Raw genomic sequence first — 17819 nt, 5'->3', positions numbered from 1 at the left:
TCACCAAAGCAAGTCAGGACTGGAACTCAAGCAGGGCAGGAAGCAGGAGCTGATGCAGAGGCCATGGAGGGATGTTACTTACTGGCTTGCTTCCCCTGGCTTGCTCAGCTTGCTTTCTTATAGAACCCAGGACCACCAGTCCAGGGATGGCACCACCCACAATGGGGCCTCCCACTCTTGATCACTAATTGAGAAAATGCCTTACAGCTGGATCTCATGGAGGCATTTCCTCAAGGGAGGCTCCTTTCTCTGTGATAACTGCAGCTTGTGTCAAGTTGACACACAGAACCAGCCAGTACTGTTCACATTTGGTGTCTGCTTAGGGAGGATTAGAAGATGTGGCCTTATGACTGGTGTGGTGACACACATCTTTAACCTCAGCACTCAGGAGCAGAAGTAGACAGATCTCTGTCAGTTCCAGGATCTGCTGTCTGTGAAGGTGGCAAAGAAATATCAATCCTGCTGTGGCTGCCCCAAAGGCTAGGACTCCCAAAGACAAGGACCTCTAGCCCATCCTTTAAGGAGCCTTCCGGCCAGTTTGAGTCCTGCTAGAAACTTCTCTCCATAAAGAGGCTGTACACAAGTAGTAACATTAATATTAACATAAAGAAATTGTTGGTTTATTAGAATTAGCAGCAGTTTTTCCAGTAGTCTTGGTGGGAGCTATCACCAGTCAAATCAAGCTGCTTATCCCCAATGACATCCAAATTGGGTGGTTCGCCACAATGTTCCAGTAGCTCTCCACTTGGGTGAGGCTGCGTAGTGACAGGATGAGGCTGCGTAGTGACAGGGCGCACACAACGCTCAGGAATCCAAACAGGACTTTCAGCATCTTTAGGAAAAACACAAACAGAACCTCTCACACTGACTAATACAGGGTCAGGGCCTTTCCATATACCTGATGACAATTCTTTCCATTTCACTAAGCCCAGTGCCTTCTGGGATCGTTTCCAATGTCTGTCTGCTGCAGACTGTGGAGAGCTGCATAGGGCCGCGCCCTTAAGATGGCGCCGGTCTCTGCCTTCTACCACCTGTTGGTGAGTGCTCTGAGGAGTAAACAAGTCCTTATTTGGCTGTGGTTAGTGATCTGGCTTGCTTTCGTGTATATGGGCCTATCTGCTGTTGCCACGTGACAGATGGGGGTAGGCTATTCCTAGAGTACTTAAGCCTGGGAGAGGCTTCCCCCAGGGTCATCAGTCAGAAAGAAGCTTATTCAAGGTCCTGAATAAACTGCTTGGAGAAGATCTCGTGTGTTGTGTCATCCTTGCTGGACAAGGGTGGGCACGACAGCAGACAATGCATCCTTATCCACTAATAAAAAATTTTAAATATATAAAATAAAGGATAATCTTGCATGAGGTGAGGTAAACTCCTCCCTTTTTGTTTTTTCAAGATAATTTTTTAAGGTTAAATGTGCTCTTTCCACTATAGCCTGGCCTTGTGGATTATAAGGAACCCCGGTCTTATGGGTAATATTATACTCATCACAAAATTTATTAAAGGACACACTACCATAGGCTGGGCCATTATCAGCCTTCATTTGGTGAGGAACCCCAAAATAGGCAAATGTTTGTAGGCAATGGTTCTTAACATCTTTTATTTTTTCCCCACTGTGAGCCGAAGCAAAAATCATACCAGAAAAGGTATCAACGGTAACATGGACAAAGTGTAATTTCCCAAACGAGGGAACATGTGTAACATCCATTTGCCAAATATCATTGGGTGCAAGACCTTGGGGATTCACTCCCAAATTAGGGGAAGAGATAAACTGAGCACAGTGAGGGCAGTGAGTAATGATTTGAACAGCCTGTTCTCTTGGTAATGTCACAATGAAATTTTAAGGAATTTGCATTAAGATGAAATTTATTATGCATAGCAACAGCTTTATCATAATTAGTGACTAAATTTAAGGCAAGCAAAATTTGTTTGGTGTGAAAATCAGCCTCACTATTACCTTGGGCCAAGGGGCCTAGCAATAATGAATGTCCCTGAATATGACCCACAAACACAAGCAAAGTTCGCTGCCATAAAAGAGCTTGCACCTGCAATAGGCAAGAACAAATTGAAGACACAGGTGTCACATAAGAAGCAGTCTCTAAGGGTTCCATAATTTGAGAAACATATACACTATCAGTATATATGTTGCAAGTTTCATCCGAGAACAAAGATAGTGCCAATTGTACGGCCTTTAGCTCTGGTAATTATGCAGAGCAATTGGTCATCTGTAAGGTCTCAACTCTACCTTGGGAAACAACTGCAACCCTGCCATTGGAGGATCCATCAGTAAATACTAGGCGAGCCTAATTCAAGGGCTGATTGGAAATAATTTTTGGAAAAACCACTGGATGGAACTTAAACAACTGACACAACTTATTATCTGGATAATGATTATCAAATTGACTGTTAATGGTACAAACAAACAAGGCCCAATCAACACAATTTTGAGATAAAATTTGGATCTGATCCTTATTATAAGGGGTAATAAACATGTCTGGTTCTTTACCAAATGTTTGTAGGCTTATTTTATGGGCTTTAAATAACAAGGAAACCACTGCCTGTGGGTAAGACAAAACAACCTTGGAGGGTGAAGCTTGTAAGTGAACCCATAAAATAGGGCCCTCCTGCCAAATGGCACCCGTTGGGGAATGTTTTGATGCAAAACCCACAAATAACAGTTTCCTTGAATAGTCTACATAATTTAAATGAGCTTGTTCTAGAGCTTCCTGTACCATTTTCAAGCATTCTCTGGCCTCTTCATTTAATTGTCTGGGGGAAGTGGGTGATACATCTCCCTTAAGAATCTCAAAGAGGGGTTTTAACTGTCCTGTGCTTAATTGTAAGGAAGGTCTTAGCCAAATTTATGTCTCCTAACAATGTTTGATAATCATTTAAAGTTTTCAGAGTATCTATTCTAATCTGTAACTTCTGAGGACAAATCACCTTTTGTAATAATTCATGTCCTAAATACTGATATGGAAAATTCTTTTGAACCTTCTCGGGGGCAATAACCAACCCAATGGCTTGCAAGTCATTTTGCAGTTCAGCATAGGCCTCATAAAGCTCTTTTTCTTCCCTAGCTCCAAGTAGAGTATCATCCATAAAATGAATTATATACATGTACGGATGTTTTCTCCTTAATGGTTGAAGAGCAGTTGCCACATAGACTTGACACATGGTGGGACAATTAGCCATCCCTTGGGGTAGCACCACCCAATGATATCTATGGGATGGTTCCTTAAAGTTGACTGAGGGAATACTAAATGCAAAGCGTTCGCAATCCTGAGGATGCAAGGGTATGGTAAAGAAACAATCCTTCAAATCTATCGCTAACATGTGCCAATTTTTTGGAATAGCAACTGGTGTGGGCAATCCAAGTTGTGTAGCCCCCATTGGCATCATAGTTTTATTAATTTCCCTTAAATCTTGTAATAATCTCCATTTTCTTGATTTTTTCTTAACAACAAATATAGGAGTATTCCAGGGGGATGTAGATGGGACAATATGTCTGGCCAAAAGTTGTTCTTGTACCAATAAATGAGCTGCCTCCAATTTTTCCTTAGATAAGGGCCACTGTTCAATCCACACGGGCTCGTTGGACTTCCATGTGATTGGTAGTGGTTCAGGAGGCTCCACAGTGACCCTTAATATAAATTTCCTGTTCCAGTTTTGTCTTTATGGTGTCTGACTATCTGACATCCTTCGGCAACACTATGGGGTCTTCCTTGTAAATACTTCCCTAATCCCTTCCCAGGAATATATCCTTGCTTTTTCATCATGCCCTGAACTGGCTGGGTTGTGAGAACAGCTCCCATGTCGTTAAGTACATCTCGACCCCATAAATTAATGGGGAGATGTTCCAAGACAAATGGTTGAAACCATCCTTCATGTCCTTCCTCATCTTGCCATTTTAAGAACTTACTACTCTTGAGGGGTGCAGCAGCTGTCCCCACGCCTTGTAAGGTGGAAGAGGACCTATCCGGGCCAGCTACTAGGCCAAGATGTTTTTGATATCACAGTAGTATCTGCACCAGTATCCAGAATTCCTTTCATAGGCTTTCCATCCACCCAAAGGGTAAGGGTAGGGCGGTCCTCGAGGGTAGAAACTCAGAAGGCAGCAGTCCCTGTGGTCCCAAATCCTTCATCTCCTCTAGCATCCTTAATTGCAGCATGTTTAGTGGGTAACTGCAGCAAGAGACCTAGCTGAGCAACTCTATCTCCCTGGGGAATAACTACAACTCCCCTATCCACAGGAACCATAATTTTAATTTCCCCAGTAAAATCTGAGTCTATTACTCCTGGAAGGATCCTAATTCCCTTCAACAAGGCACTGCTTCATCCTAGCAGAAGGCCTACGCTCCCTGAAGGGATGGGGCCGTACACTCCAGTACCTAATGCCTGAGGGCCCATTTGAGGTGTCAATACTGCTCTGGCGGAGGAATGGAGGTCCAATCCTGCACTTCCTGGGGCACCTCTGACAAGGTCTTTGACAGAAAGGGGTTGGTTTGAGGCACAAACCGAACTGGAGTAGGGGTAATACTGGTGTTCATGGCTCCGTACACTTTGGTTTGTGGGCCCTGGAGCGGGCCCCGCTGTCTGTTTCCCGAAGTCGGGAGAGGGCGGCCATCAACATCTGATTTTGACCTGCATTCATTACTCCAATGGTGGCCTCTTCGGCATCGAGGACACAGGCCAGGACCTGTAATCCCCTCGTTCCCTGGACAATCCCTCTTAAAATGTCCAACTTGGCCACATCCATAGCAAGTTTTATTCTTGCTAGATCTCTTCTGCACAGCAGCTGCGAGTACTTGTCCCATAATAAAATTTCCATCAAATTCCTTGCAAACTCTAATATAATCATCTAAGGTTTTTGATCTATGCGGTCTAATTGCTTCTTTACACCATTTCTTAGCATTTTCGAAACCTAACTGTTTTACTATGGGCATGGTGGTATCAGCATCCCCAAACAATTTTTCTGCTAGCTGGAGTAGTTTATTTACAAATTCTTCAAAGGGCTTGGAGGGTCCCTGGACCACCTTGGATAGTTGACCTCCAGCCGCCTTATTAGGCAAGGCCTTCCAGGCTCTAACGGCCACAGTGGCAATTTGGGCATAAACGGCAGGATCGTAATGAGTCTGCTGATGGAGAGCAGACCCTTTCCCTTTCGGACCTTACATTTCTTTAATCTTTCATTTAAATAAGCTATTTCCTTTTCTGAAGTTTCTTCCTCATCCTCAGAGCTGGAGCTATCCTCCACCTCATACAAGGATTCCTTACCTGCATCATCCTGTGTCAATACACGTAGAAAGGAACTCACAATTCCATGGCACGATCAAAGCCGACACTCTCGTAGCGCCACTTCTCCAATACATTCCACTCTCTGAACCAGTCCAGCCAGCTCCTTCCAGGAACGTCCTGTAGGTTCTCCTCTCTTTCCTGATCTCGGTGGAACCTCCACTTGACAGCGCCGGCGCTGCCAGCGGTACCGAGCTCGGCAGTAGGCCTGGGGGATTAAAGAAATACTCAGACTCGGGTCATCCATTGTGAGAGAACGCCAATGCCTTTACTGAGCAGGTTCAATATATATACACCAAGCCAGGGAAGGAAAAATACAAACTCAGGAAAAAACAGGAACTCAACTAGGGGGCAATAGGATGTCAAGAGTAAATTCCCTTCCTGGGGCACCATGCCTTAGTCAGGATGTTTTGATCCTAGAGGAACCGCAGAATGTTACTTAGTAGACAGCAACATACGGAAAGGCTCGGCCAGGGCATAGCAGCCCTTTGGGGTCCTACAGTTAAGGTCATTTGCTGCTCATGTGAACAGCTCACAGCTCCCTGTAACTCTAGTCCTAGGGGACCCATGCTTTTGTCTCTGGCTCTGCAGGCACCAGGCAATCGAACTCACACAGACACATACACACGCACACAAATATACAAAACTGACAACATGATAATTAGGAGGCAGGCACAGTAACACACAACTTTAATCCCAGCACTTGGGAGGCAGAGGCAGATGGATCTCTGTGAGTTTGGGGCCAGCCTGGTCTACATATCGACATATAGAGCTCCAGGATACATAGGGCTACAGAGTGAGACCCTGTCACAAAAGATCAAAAAAACAAATAAAAACTCACCAATAGCTGGCTCTCATTCTCACAGCCACTGTGGTTCACTGAGCTCCATAGAGACAGCCGGGGTGGGGGTGGGGGTAAGAGCCGGTCGGGCACTGGGTGACCCTGTGTCTTATGGAGGAAAATCCACTGAACAAGGCCAAAGCAGCCAAGAGACAAAATGTCCTCATAGGAATCTTTGTGCAAACTTGCCGGGTGGAGAAGAGGCGACACCTGGATGTTTCTGCCAGCGCCTCAGCTCCTCAGGTTCTCACTGAGCTCAGACAGGCGGGGACTATGTTTGCCGAAGAAAAGGAGAAATCTGAAGACACAAGGCTCATTATGAAAGAGAAACGAAGACCTACATTGTAGCAAAGAGGAGACCAAGAAGTTGAAGGATCCAAGGCCCTGTGAAAGGGGCCTGCCAGGCTGAAGGGAAAATAGGAAAGGAAACGCTGCCTACAGAACCAACCTGAGGCAGAGGGAAAGGGGGTGGTCACCACTGAAAGGAGCAAGAGAAGGAGGAAAGGGGAAGACAAGGAGGAGGAGGAAGAGGGTCAGGAAGCTCAGGAAGAGGAGGAAGCCGAAGCTGCTGCTGCTTCTGGTGGTGGTGGTGATGATGTTGGTTCTAGCACAGCTTTTTCCTTGTCTACAAAGCATTTAAGTCCCCTGTACACAACTCACTCCTTTTAAACAATAGAAATGCAATGTAAGGCCATGGAAGGTTTTTTGTTGTTTGTTTTGTTTTGTTTCATTTTGTTTTTAAACTACACAGAGTCTTTTTTGTATGTAGTTCCTACACGACCAAATGTCTTCAGACAGTCCTGTCCTGGTGGTATTTCAACAGCCACTAACTTTGCCTAGTAGAATCTGGGGGGTTGTAAATTGGTATAGAAATTTAAAGCAGTTTAGTTTTCCCCATCTTCAGTTGTGTCTGATGCAGTTTCATCTGAGGATTCGTGCTGTCCTATCAGCTGAATAACCATTCTGTAATGAAAAAGAAATCCAAGAAAAGTGTGCAACTGTTTTATTGACATTCTGAATGCTTCTGAGTAAATACGTTTTTTTAATTAAAAAAATAATGAAGGTGGAAAAATTAAAACATTCAACATCCTCCTCTGGCCTCTACACATGTATATATATGGCCCTGCACACCCATGTGTGCACACACACATATGGAACAGTTGTTACAATATTCCTATTTGATTGGTTGTATTGTTTGTTTGTATGAGACAGGTTGCACTCTTCTATAGTCCTGAGAGAAGTGTTGTAGAACTCACTGTGTAGACCAGGCTGGCCTTGAACTCATAAAATCTGCCTGCCTTTGACTGGACAGTGCTGGGATTAAGCTATGTGTCACCAGGCCAGGCTATTCTATTTGTAACATATGTGAAGGGTAGATAAAATAAGAGTAGACTTTAAATACATACAAACCTCTTCCTGGATTAGGGAATCAGTGACAGAGTACTTCCCTGGCATGTCTGAGGCCCTGAGCTCAGTCCTCAGTACCTCTACTTCCAGGTATAAGAAGAAAAACCAGGCCAGGCGGTGGTGGTGCACGCCTTTAATCCCATCACTTGGGAGGCAGAGGCAGCCAGATTTCTGAGTTCGAGAGTTCGAGGCTAGCCTGGTCTACAGAGTGAGTTCCAGGACACCCAGGGCTACACAGAGAAATCCTGTCTCAAAAAAAAAAAAAAAGAAAGAAAGAAAGAAAGAAAAAAGGAAAAAAAAGAAAAACCAGAAGAACCCGGCTCAGCCAGATCTCACTACACCTATTTCAGGATATGAGTTTTCCCCTTCTGGAAGCTGCTGCCACCATGTGCTTTTGCTTTCTTCCTTCCTTTCTTTCTTCTTTTCTTTCTTCCTTTCTTTCTTCCTTTCCTTCTCTTTCTCTCTTTCTTTTTTTTCATCTTACAGTGCATTATGAATGGTAGTCAGGACAGGAAATCAAACATGAACTTGGAGGCAGGCACCAAAGAAGAGGTCACGAAAGAATAGAATTACTATCTCGCACAGACTGATTTCTTATTCCAGCTGTTCAGGGATGGCACTTGCCAGTCAAGAAAATACTCGACGATCTTTGGCCTACCGCCATGCATATTATCAGATGACTCTATGCTTGCCCTCAGGGCCACCTCCTCCGGAAACTTTCTTGATCTGACTCGCTGAAGTATCTGAGTATATTAGTTTCCTAGATCTTCTAGTTATGTCTGTTCCCACTATCATTCACACATCAAAAGCATCCAGTTTTACATAGAATCACTTAGATACTTCTTAACTTGGTTACGGCCTGTAAGACCACACATGAGAAAACATGGAAGCAAACAATTTAAAAGTCATTTATCGTAGTTGTGAATTTATGAGTCAAAAAGCAGTGCAGCTGCCCTGCCATCTCAGCGCTTGAGAAGATGCAGAGGGCTCAAGAGAATTCAAGCTCAGCTGGCGCTAAAGAGCGAGACCCAGAACAAACCTCAACCAAAAAGACGGGAGCTTGAAGCTGCTTTATAAAACCCCTCAGACTCCAAACGGGACTGTTCCGAGCACTTTTATCTAAATTGGTGGAGTTACATAATAAGCAAGTGTAATAAGAAAGACGGTTGGGGTTTTAAACTGATGAATAGCTCAAAACAGTGACTTAGCATAGACCCTTCTGATGAATTATTAACTTATTAAAGGCTCAGTTTACAATGGGAACTGATAAACTGTCGGGCCAGGCTTGGCGAGGTTTCCTTTCACTTCCTGTATACAAAAACAGGTTTGGGGATGGGGTGTGGTGAGGAGAGAAGGGAAGAATAAATGTGTGATATAAAGAGCCCTGGCTGCCATCTTCCATGGTGCAGCTGACTCCAGGAGAGTGTTTGCATTCTGTCTAAACTCCACCTCCACAGTAACCTGGCAACAGCCAGGTAGGCCTGCCCACTATAAAAGGGGCTGCTTCCCGCCTCCTGTCTCTCTTGCTTCCGCCTCCAACTTCTCTCTGTCCCAGTGCCCCTCCCTCCTTCTGTTCTGCCTCTCTCCACGTGGTCATGGCCAGCCTCTGCTCCTGTCTCTCTCTGCCTCTACTACCCTCCCGTCTCCCCTCTTCATGCCCTGAATAAACTCTATTCTATGCTATACCGGTGTGTGACTGATCACTCAGGGGGAAAAGATGCCTCTGCATGGGCCCGCTGAGACATCCCCTTCCCCCATACCTCTCCACACAACCACTGAACGTACTCTTTATCTTCTTATAAACATTTCAGTGAGGACTTCTCCTAAAGAAAGCTTGGGTGGGTGGCGTGGAAGTACACACTGTGCACTACCAACTGTGGCAGGAAACTGGCTGCAGCCTCCAGACCCAGACAAAGCCAGGCAGGACCAGGGTCAAGGATCAGGCTGCAACCCTCCTAAGAGATGCAGGGGAACAGTCTTGAGCCAGTGAGACGGGAGCTGCTCTGCCAACTTCTGCTGGCCGGCCGTTGGGGGTAGGGTGGGGGTGGGGTAGGGTGGGGGTGGGGCAGGGTGGGAGTCGGGGCCCTACCCGGTTCTGCGATTTTGTTCTCCCCAACCCCCACTCAGCCAGCACATCCTTTCTCTCTGATTGGCCAGGAGTGGAGCCTGCGCCCTGCTTCTCCAGGGGGACACCCAGGGCCTGGCCCTTTCTCCTCTACTCGCAAAGATGGCGCTCGCCATCCTGGCTCTGCGGCTGGTGGTCTACATCCTGGCGCTTCCCATGTTTCTGCTGAACTTTCTGGGCGTGTGGAGCTGGGTGTGCAAAAAGTGGTTTCCCTACTTACTGAAACGCTTAACGGTGATGTACAACACGGAGATGGCGAGCCGAAAGCAGGAGCTCTTCAGCAACCTGCAGGAGTTCGCGGGCCCCTCGGGGAAGCTGTCGCTGCTGGAGGTGGGCTGTGGCACCGGGGCCAACTTCAAGTTCTATCCCCCCGGATGCAGGGTCATTTGTATCGACCCCAACCCCAACTTCGAGAAGTTTCTGTTCAATAGCGTCGCAGAGAACAGGCATCTGCAGTTCGAGCGCTTCGTGGTGGCGGCCGGGGAGAACATGCACCAGGTGGCCGATGGCTCTGTGGACGTGGTGATCTGCACCCTGGTGCTGTGCTCGGTGAACAACCAAGAAAAGATTCTGCGCGAGGTGCGCCGAGTGCTGAGGCCGGTGAGTGACAAGTGTGAAGGCTGGCTAGCTGCAGTTATCATGAGCGAGGGTGGTCCTATCAGTTTCGGGTGGATTCTAAAGATTTGTTTATTTTATGTGAGTACACTGTAGCTGTCTTCAGACACACCAGAAGAGGGAGTCAGATCCCATCACAGATGATTGTGAGCCACCATGTGGTTGCTTGGAATTAAAACTCAGGGCCTCTGGAAGAGCAGTCAGTGCTCTTATCAGGTGGATTCTAAAATAAAAAACAAAGGTCTCCAGAAGAATTTTGCAAAAGAAAAAGAGCCTCAGTGAACTAAGAGAGTAAGGGCTGACAGATCCGAATACAGAAAGTTCTAAACTGCTGCCCAGGAAAGAACCTGTAGATAGTTCAGATGTCAAACTTGATAACAAGCTCCTAGGAACAGCTGAGGGGTCATACCACTCATGCAAACAAACAACCTTACAAGTCCTGGCACTGGGAGGCAGAGGCAGGTAGATCTCTAGAAGTTTGAGGCCAGCCTGGTCTACAGAGTGAGGGCCAAGCCAGCCAGCAAGGGACAGAGACCATGTCCCCAAAACAAACAAAATTAACAGGTCACTAAGGATATTGGTTTGTGTTTTAAAACAGGTCAGAGAAGAAGATGAGCAACTGGGTAGGAACTGGAACAGAAATTAAAGCAGAGTATCCTGAGACAGACTATGACGTGGTGTTTGTTTATGACAGTGTCAGAGACTCAGGGTCTATAGTACAAAAGGGGGGGGGGTGTCTAGGAAAAGCCTCCTCATACAGGAAGGGGTTTGGAAGGCTCATTTAGTAACATCAAAATGTCAACTAAATGTACTTTCTCTATCAGAAATTCATCTGATAGAGAAATTCTACAGCTACACATATATAAATCCCCGAATATCTCAAGGACGCTCACTAAAGTTGCGTTTGCAGACTGCAAACTGGAAAGAGACTGTGTGTGGATGGGAGCTTGTCACAGTCAGGAACTCTGAAACTATTACAAAGATCAAGAGCTGGGTGTGGCGAACCACACATACCAACCCACTGATGGTCTCAGTGTTTCAGAGGGTGAGAAGGATGGAAAGGCAAGCCTTGGCTATGTAGCAGATCAAGGCCAGCCTGAATTATATGGTAAAATTCTATCAAACAGCAAAACAAATGAAAACTTAAAAAACAACAACAACAACAAAAAAATCTCTAACCAACAGAAACCAACAAAAACTTCAAGAAGACTGGTCTGTCCAGGATAGAAAAGAGAAAAGTGCTCAAGAAATAATGTTAACATGTTCAGGCAAAAGGTAGTAACAGGTTTACTGCCAGGGAACTGGACTTGGGTATAGCCAAGAACAACAGTCATTTTGTGCCTTTCTAAATGTCTGAAAAAATTCTTTGTCCTTGTGAAAGTCAGGTTAAATGGGTTTGATTTGAACAAAGCTGAATTTGAAGTATGACAACCTTAACGTTTCAGCTTATTGATTTCAGAAGATGTAGGGATGTTCTGTGACACGGACACATATTCATACTTACACACACTCATGCATACACACACACATACACTCACACTCTCACATACATGCACAGATACAAACACTCATGCATGCACACACTCACACACATATACTTACATATACACACACTCATGCATGCACACATACACACCTACACACACTCATATAGTCTCTTACACAATCTCTCACATATTCACAAACATACACAGTCATGCATGCACACATACACACTTGTACTTACACACACACACACACACACACACACACACACACACACCCTTTATAGTCTCTTGGGAAGAAAGCTTCAGAGGCATCCAAGGCTTAGCATTGACTCTCTGGTGCAATGACACACCAGTTATTAAACTAGTAGGTAAAGATCTTTAGCCTGACCTGGTGTGAACACACCCATAGCCACACCTGGAGTGGGGCTCACACCCAGAGTTTTGGTGCTGGGAAAGGGGAGCAAACAGGAGGAGCCTCAAGTCTGAGTCTAGCCTGGGCTCTACAAAAGACCCCTTTCTTTAAAACACAAACAATAAAGCAGACTAAAATCAAGGAAGGGACAGATTCTTGGGGCCAAACCCTGGGTCCCTCCATCCTTGGCCTGGCAACTGGGGTTTTACCAGGTGCTTTTTTAAGCTGTTGCTCCTCTGTGCAAGGCAGATGACGCCCAGGTTGTCTCCCTTAGCCTCCTTTGCTTTTCATTTTTATTAGGAAATTCTGTTCTCTATTCCTAAACGCATGTCTTAATTTATCTGTTTAGTTTGTGGTTTTTTTGTTTGTTTGTTTTGTTTTGTTTTTGTTTTTTTTCGAGACAGGGCTTCTCTGTGTAGCCCAGGCTGTCCTGGAACTCACTCTGTAGACCAGGCTGGCCTCAAACTCAGAAATCTGCCTGTCTCTGCCTCCCAAGTGCTGGTATTAAAGGCGTGCGCCACCACTGCCCGGCTTTCTACTTTTTTTCTTGTTTAGTTTTTGTTAACTGCATTTCTAACCTCTGAATTCTGACTCAAAACTCTCTGCCTTTGGGTTGCGAGGAATACAGTAGCTTGAAAAGGGGATTTACAAAAGGGGTATGGGTTTCTTCTTTATTAGAAAATGCCGGAGGCTGTTTAATAATTTATAGTAGTAATAGTATCTGCATGACCCATGTGGGCCGCAGATGCAAGTTAGATTGATTCCTCTTAAGGGTGACAGCACTCACCATTGCCAACTCAACAAAAGCTAGTGACAGAATGCTGCCCTGAATTCAGAACTTGTTGGAGACTTAAGGCCTCCATGACGTCATTTGCATATTAATGAAATAATACAATCTTTAAAACAACTCAGTTCAGTCTAGGAAGTGACTCCTGTAGACTCCTCCTCTCCAACACACAGCTCTGGTATCTACAGAGGTTTGCAGCCAGTGCCTGGGAACAGTTTGTTAGTGAATTAAAAGGTTGGTTTTCTTTCTTTCTTGGTCGGTTTTCTTTCTTTCTTCCTTTCTTTCTTTCTTCCTTTCTTTCTTTCTTTCTTTTTCTTTCTTTTTCTTTTAAAGATTCAATGCCAGGAGCCATCAAAGAGAAGCCAAAACCTAGGAGGTGATCTTCCTGAGATGGTACTGCCATGGACTGTCAAAGTTAATGATGTATTTGTTTCTACACAAGGCCCAGGAAAAATTGATTTTAGGAAAGATTCCTGCTATTAATATGCTTTTCCTGTTGTTGTTGTTGTTGTTGTTGTTATTAAATATATATGACAGTCACTAGGTATTAGCTCACCCTTTGGAGCAGATCTCTGCAGAACAATGGAGACGTACTGTCTTGTAGTGATGCTATATAGACAAACTGATGACTTCTTAAGTCTTAATGACGATCCTATAAGAATTCCTAAAATTGCCAGGCAGTGGTGGCGCACGCCTTTAATCCCAGTGTGATTCTCTTCTGGTTGAGTAGAAGTTTATTGCTCTACATCTCCCATAGCCTAGCAAGCAAGTTACAGCTTGCAGTCAGCTACAGTAGCAAAGCGACTTAAGATAGGTAAATATTTCATTATTAAACAGCAACCCTAAATATCTCATAAGACCAAGTCTTAATCTCAACGATGCTCTTCCCCCTCTGCTGCCTCAAGAACAACCAACAAGAAAGAACAGCAGGGCTGACCCCTGGCAGTTCAGAGTAGAGCCAGGAGTGGTGGTGCACACCTGTAAAGCCAGCACTAGGGATGTGGAGGCAGGAGGATCTAGAGCTCAAAAGCAGCTGGCTACATAGTTGAGTTTGCCAAGTGGTGAGTTCCAGACCAACCTGGGTGATGTTGTGAAACTGTTTCAAAAGACAAGAAGCAACAGTAACAAAGATAAAAGAGGCAGGAGGTAGACTTGTTAGCTCAGTCAGGCACCTGCGGTCAGTGGTGAGGGCATAGTGGACATAGTGTGCTCTCTCTCACTCTCTCTCTTCCTCTTGATATCTGAGAAAAAGGTCTTATGTAGCCTAAGCTGGATGTCTACTCCCACTTTGCATGCCTTCTACCTCCTCAGCCCTGGTGCTCAACCTCAGAAGAGGCCTCCTATAGCGCCACAGGCCTAGAAGAGAGTGTACTGGTTGACCTTGATCCTCCTGCTGACAGCCCTAGAACTAGGATTACAGTCGAGACTCACCACACCAAGCTCATAGAATTCCTTACTCCTAATCAGAGTAAGGAAAAGGGCAGTTATTTCCATGGGCAAAATAGTAATGGATATCAACAGACCTAAAGGAAGACAAAACAAACTTTCTAGTAAAAAATTTTATATTTATTAAGGATATTAAAGGTGTATGATTTTTATATGAGTGTTCATGTGTGTGAGTGAACATGTGTGGAGTTTGTGGGGAGGTCAAAGGACAACAGCAGACATGTCACTTCTCAGGAGCGGCTCCTACTCTTGACACAGAATCGCTTACTGGCTGGAACTCACCATGTTGGCCAGGCTGACTAGCCAAAGGGTGTCAGAGATCGACCTGTCTCTGCCTCTCCTGTACTGCAATTAGTGTGTTAGTGTACGTGTGTCTGTGCACACATGTGTGTTTAAAGCCGTTGATGCCAACCTGGGCTACAATAGCAAGACCTTTTGTCAAAAACACTGTCAGAGGAGGAGCCAGGAAGTGGCAACCTGCCAGTCCTTTATTGGAAATGGGCACTGTCAGAGCCATTGCTAGTGATAGTGTAAATGTGATCCAATTTTTTCAAAGGACAATCTGAAAACTTCTACCAAGGTGTTTTTTGTTTTTTTGTTTTTTGTTGTTGTTGGTTTTTTTTTTTTTTTTTTTGGTTTTCCGAGACAGGGTTTCTCACTCTGTAGACCATGAACTCACTCTGTAGACCATGCTGGCCTAAAACTCAGAAATCCACCTACCTCTGTCTCCCAAGTGCTGGGATTAAAGGCGTGCGCCACCACCGCCCGGCAACATCCACCAGTCTTGAAAGCACCTGTAATTATTGCCAAATAGATGCATTGTTACAAAGTGAGCCTGAATCACTAGTGGGTGGTCCCTTTTAAAACACCTTGGTACGCTGGGTGGTGGCACACGCCTTTAATCCCAGCACTTGAGAGGCAGAGGCAGGTGGATTTCTGAGTTTGAGGCCAGCCTGGTCTACAGAGTGAGTTCCAGGACAGCCCGGGCTATAAAGAGAAATCCTGTCTCGAAAAACCAAAAAAAAAAAAAAAGAAAGAAAAGACTGGTGGATGTTAATGCCTGTTACAGTGGGACACTCGGAGGAGCCTAGCTGGTGTGAAGTGAAGATGGTTACAAACAGTGTGTTATAGACTTGATTTTAGAAAAAATTGCAAGTTTACATATCATAGGATAGTGGCTGGTTTTCCTTTTGTTCTGACTTTTTTTTCTGAAAAAGGGATTTATGTGTCTGTTCATGCCTGCATGAGCTGTATGCACCATGTATGTGCCAGTCCCACGGAGGTCAGAGAACACTGGATCCCTGGAACTGGAATTATGGGTGGTTATCAACTATCTCTCCAATCCTTTTTTGTTTCTACTTTAAGTCAGGATCTCATATAGCCCTAACAGGCCTCAAACTCACTGTGCTGATGAAAATTACTTTAAATTTATCCTCCTGCCTCGACCTCTCAAGTTCTAGCATTGCAGACACATACGATAATGATTTGGTGTGAAAACATCTCTGTGTTTTCCAAACTTCCTTTTTTTGTTTTTGTTTTTGTTTTTTTGAGACAGGGTTTCTCTGTGTAGCCCTGGCTGTCTTGGAACTCACTCTGTAGACCAGGCTGGCCTCGAACTCAGAAATCCGCCTGCCTCTGCTTCCCAAGTACTAGGATTAAAGGCGTGCGCCACCACCGCCCAGCGAGGCATTTTGTAAAGTAAAATTCTCAAAGCCAGTATCTTTAAAATGTGTGTGTGTGTTTCTTCTCAGGGAGGGGCCTTTTACTTCATGGAGCACGTGTCGGATGAACCATCCACCTGGAATTACTTCTGGCAACAGGTCCTGGATCCTGTCTGGTTCCTTCTTTTTGATGGATGCAATCTAACAAGAGAGAGCTGGAAGGCCGTAGAGCAGGCCGGCTTCTCAAAGCTGAAGCTACAGCACATCCAGGCACCACTATCCTGGACTTTGGTGCGGCCCCACATCTACGGCTATGCTGTGAAATAGTGTGAGGTGGTGGGAGAGATCTGCTCTGCTCCACCAACGGTTCGAGGCTTCCGCTTAGATGTAAAATTCTAACTGGGAGAGGTAAAAATCAAGTTGATCCCTACAGGTTTCTGCTTAGCCATTTTCTATATTGTCTCCCACCGAATAAAACCAAATCAGAGCAGCTTTGAACTCTCCCTCCAAAGGGACCAAAGGTCTCTCATAGGCCTTTGATCAGGAAGCAGTGGAGGAAACTTTACAGTTTGCCAACAGAATAAATAAATCCCAGTGGAGAGAAAGTTCACAGCTGACTAACATAGGAACTCCACCCCTCCCCACCCCCATCCCTTTAAAAATGAATCGGAACCCACTTGCTATGCTGGTGTCACTAGTCTGCTTTTGCTACCACCGCCTGTGCTTCCTTTGGCTCAGGGTTCTGCCAATCCTGCTGCACTGTCCTGCACTCCACAGCTTTTATAAGTGCACCTGACACATCAGCGTCATCACAGAACTGCACAGAGCAGCTGGGAATCCTCTGTTTAATTTCCCTTTCTTATCTACCACACGCTTTGCTAAATATAATTACCATAGGCACTGAAAGGTCACTACAGTTAGGGAAATGGGTACAGAATGTGGGGGACCCTAAAATTAATTCATTAGAGTAGTTAGCAAGGACTGGGAGGGACTATTCTGATCAAATTTCATTGGTCCCGAGTGGGTGTGATGGCACAGCCTTAATCCCAGCACTCAGGAGGTGGAGGCAGAGGCAGGTGGATCTCTCTGAGTCCAGCCTGATCTACAGATGGCATTCCAGGACAGCCAGGGCTACACAAAGAAGCCCTGAATTAAAGAAAAACCATCCCTCTGGCCCTGAGATTAAACCATGGACATCATTGAGTTCATATAGAGAGCCCTGGGTGGGCCCAAGGGTTTCAGCTGCATTAATATGTATCAAAACAAATGTGTATTTTCTGAGATGATTTTACAGAAGTTCTATTTTAAATATTAATCAACAAATTTTATATCCATTTAATAGTGAAAATAAATGGTTTCTATAACTGCCTGCTTGACTTCATTTGTGTCTTAGTATCTCTGAGAAGGAAACTTCCACTTAGAAAATTAAGGTATTTGAGTGTAGAGGTGTGCTTTTCTACAGCTAAGTTTTACGTACAATGTAGGAGGGATGTTTCTTGATGCTGTGATCAAATCTCTGACAAGCCAGGACTGAGAGGGGAAGGGTTTATTTTGGCTTGCAGTTTAAAAGGATACAGTCCATCTGGTCTGGGAGAGGAACTACCTCGGGAGAGTGGGAAACAGCTGGTTACATTGTATCAGCCAGGAGTCCGAGACCAGACTGAGACCTAGACAGAACTGGGACCAGACTATAAAATTTCAAGTGCCTCATTTTCATCACCAAGGCCACCAAAGTTCCACTGCCTT

The 17819-nt window shown here is 45.0% G+C and overlaps 1 protein-coding gene and 1 long non-coding RNA gene across 3 annotated transcripts; one reads left to right on the top strand and one right to left on the bottom strand.

Moving 5' to 3' along the window:
- Positions 1-598: 598 nt before the first annotated feature.
- LOC114633651 lies at positions 599-10369 on the bottom strand. Of its 2 annotated transcripts, none has more exons than XR_003713218.1 (4): positions 9886-10369; positions 6134-7096; positions 5275-5500; positions 599-832 (listed from the first exon to the last, which is right to left on the bottom strand). It is a non-coding gene; the product is annotated as an uncharacterized LOC114633651 (long non-coding RNA). The 2 variants fall into 2 exon arrangements; XR_003713219.1 differs by having other exon boundaries at positions 5315-5500; positions 9886-10368.
- On the top strand, positions 9692-17442 carry Mettl7a (methyltransferase like 7A). Its single transcript, XM_028782237.1, has 2 exons — positions 9692-10265; positions 16164-17442. The coding sequence occupies exons 1-2, from the start codon at positions 9768-9770 to the stop codon at positions 16398-16400; spliced, it is 735 nt and encodes a 244-aa protein (XP_028638070.1). The 5' UTR covers positions 9692-9767; the 3' UTR covers positions 16401-17442.
- Positions 17443-17819: the final 377 nt, after the last annotated feature.

The sequence above is a fragment of the Grammomys surdaster genome, unplaced genomic scaffold, assembly GCF_004785775.1.
Source record: "Grammomys surdaster isolate TR1022 unplaced genomic scaffold, NIH_TR_1.0 724, whole genome shotgun sequence".
NCBI lineage: Eukaryota > Metazoa > Chordata > Mammalia > Rodentia > Muridae > Grammomys > Grammomys surdaster.
Note: the sequence above shows the minus strand (reverse complement) of the source record. Positions and strands in the feature narration are given on the sequence as shown.

What these genes read in the sequence shown, in the direction of transcription:
- Mettl7a (XM_028782237.1), top strand. Translation starts at nt 9,768, where the DNA reads ATGGCGCTCGCCATCCTGGCTCTGCGGCTGGTGGTCTACATCCTGGCG. An exon ending in TGCGCCGAGTGCTGAGGCCG is followed by an intron (nt 10,266 to 16,163) that starts GTGAGTGACAAG and finishes GTTTCTTCTCAG; the next exon opens with GGAGGGGCCTTTTACTTCAT.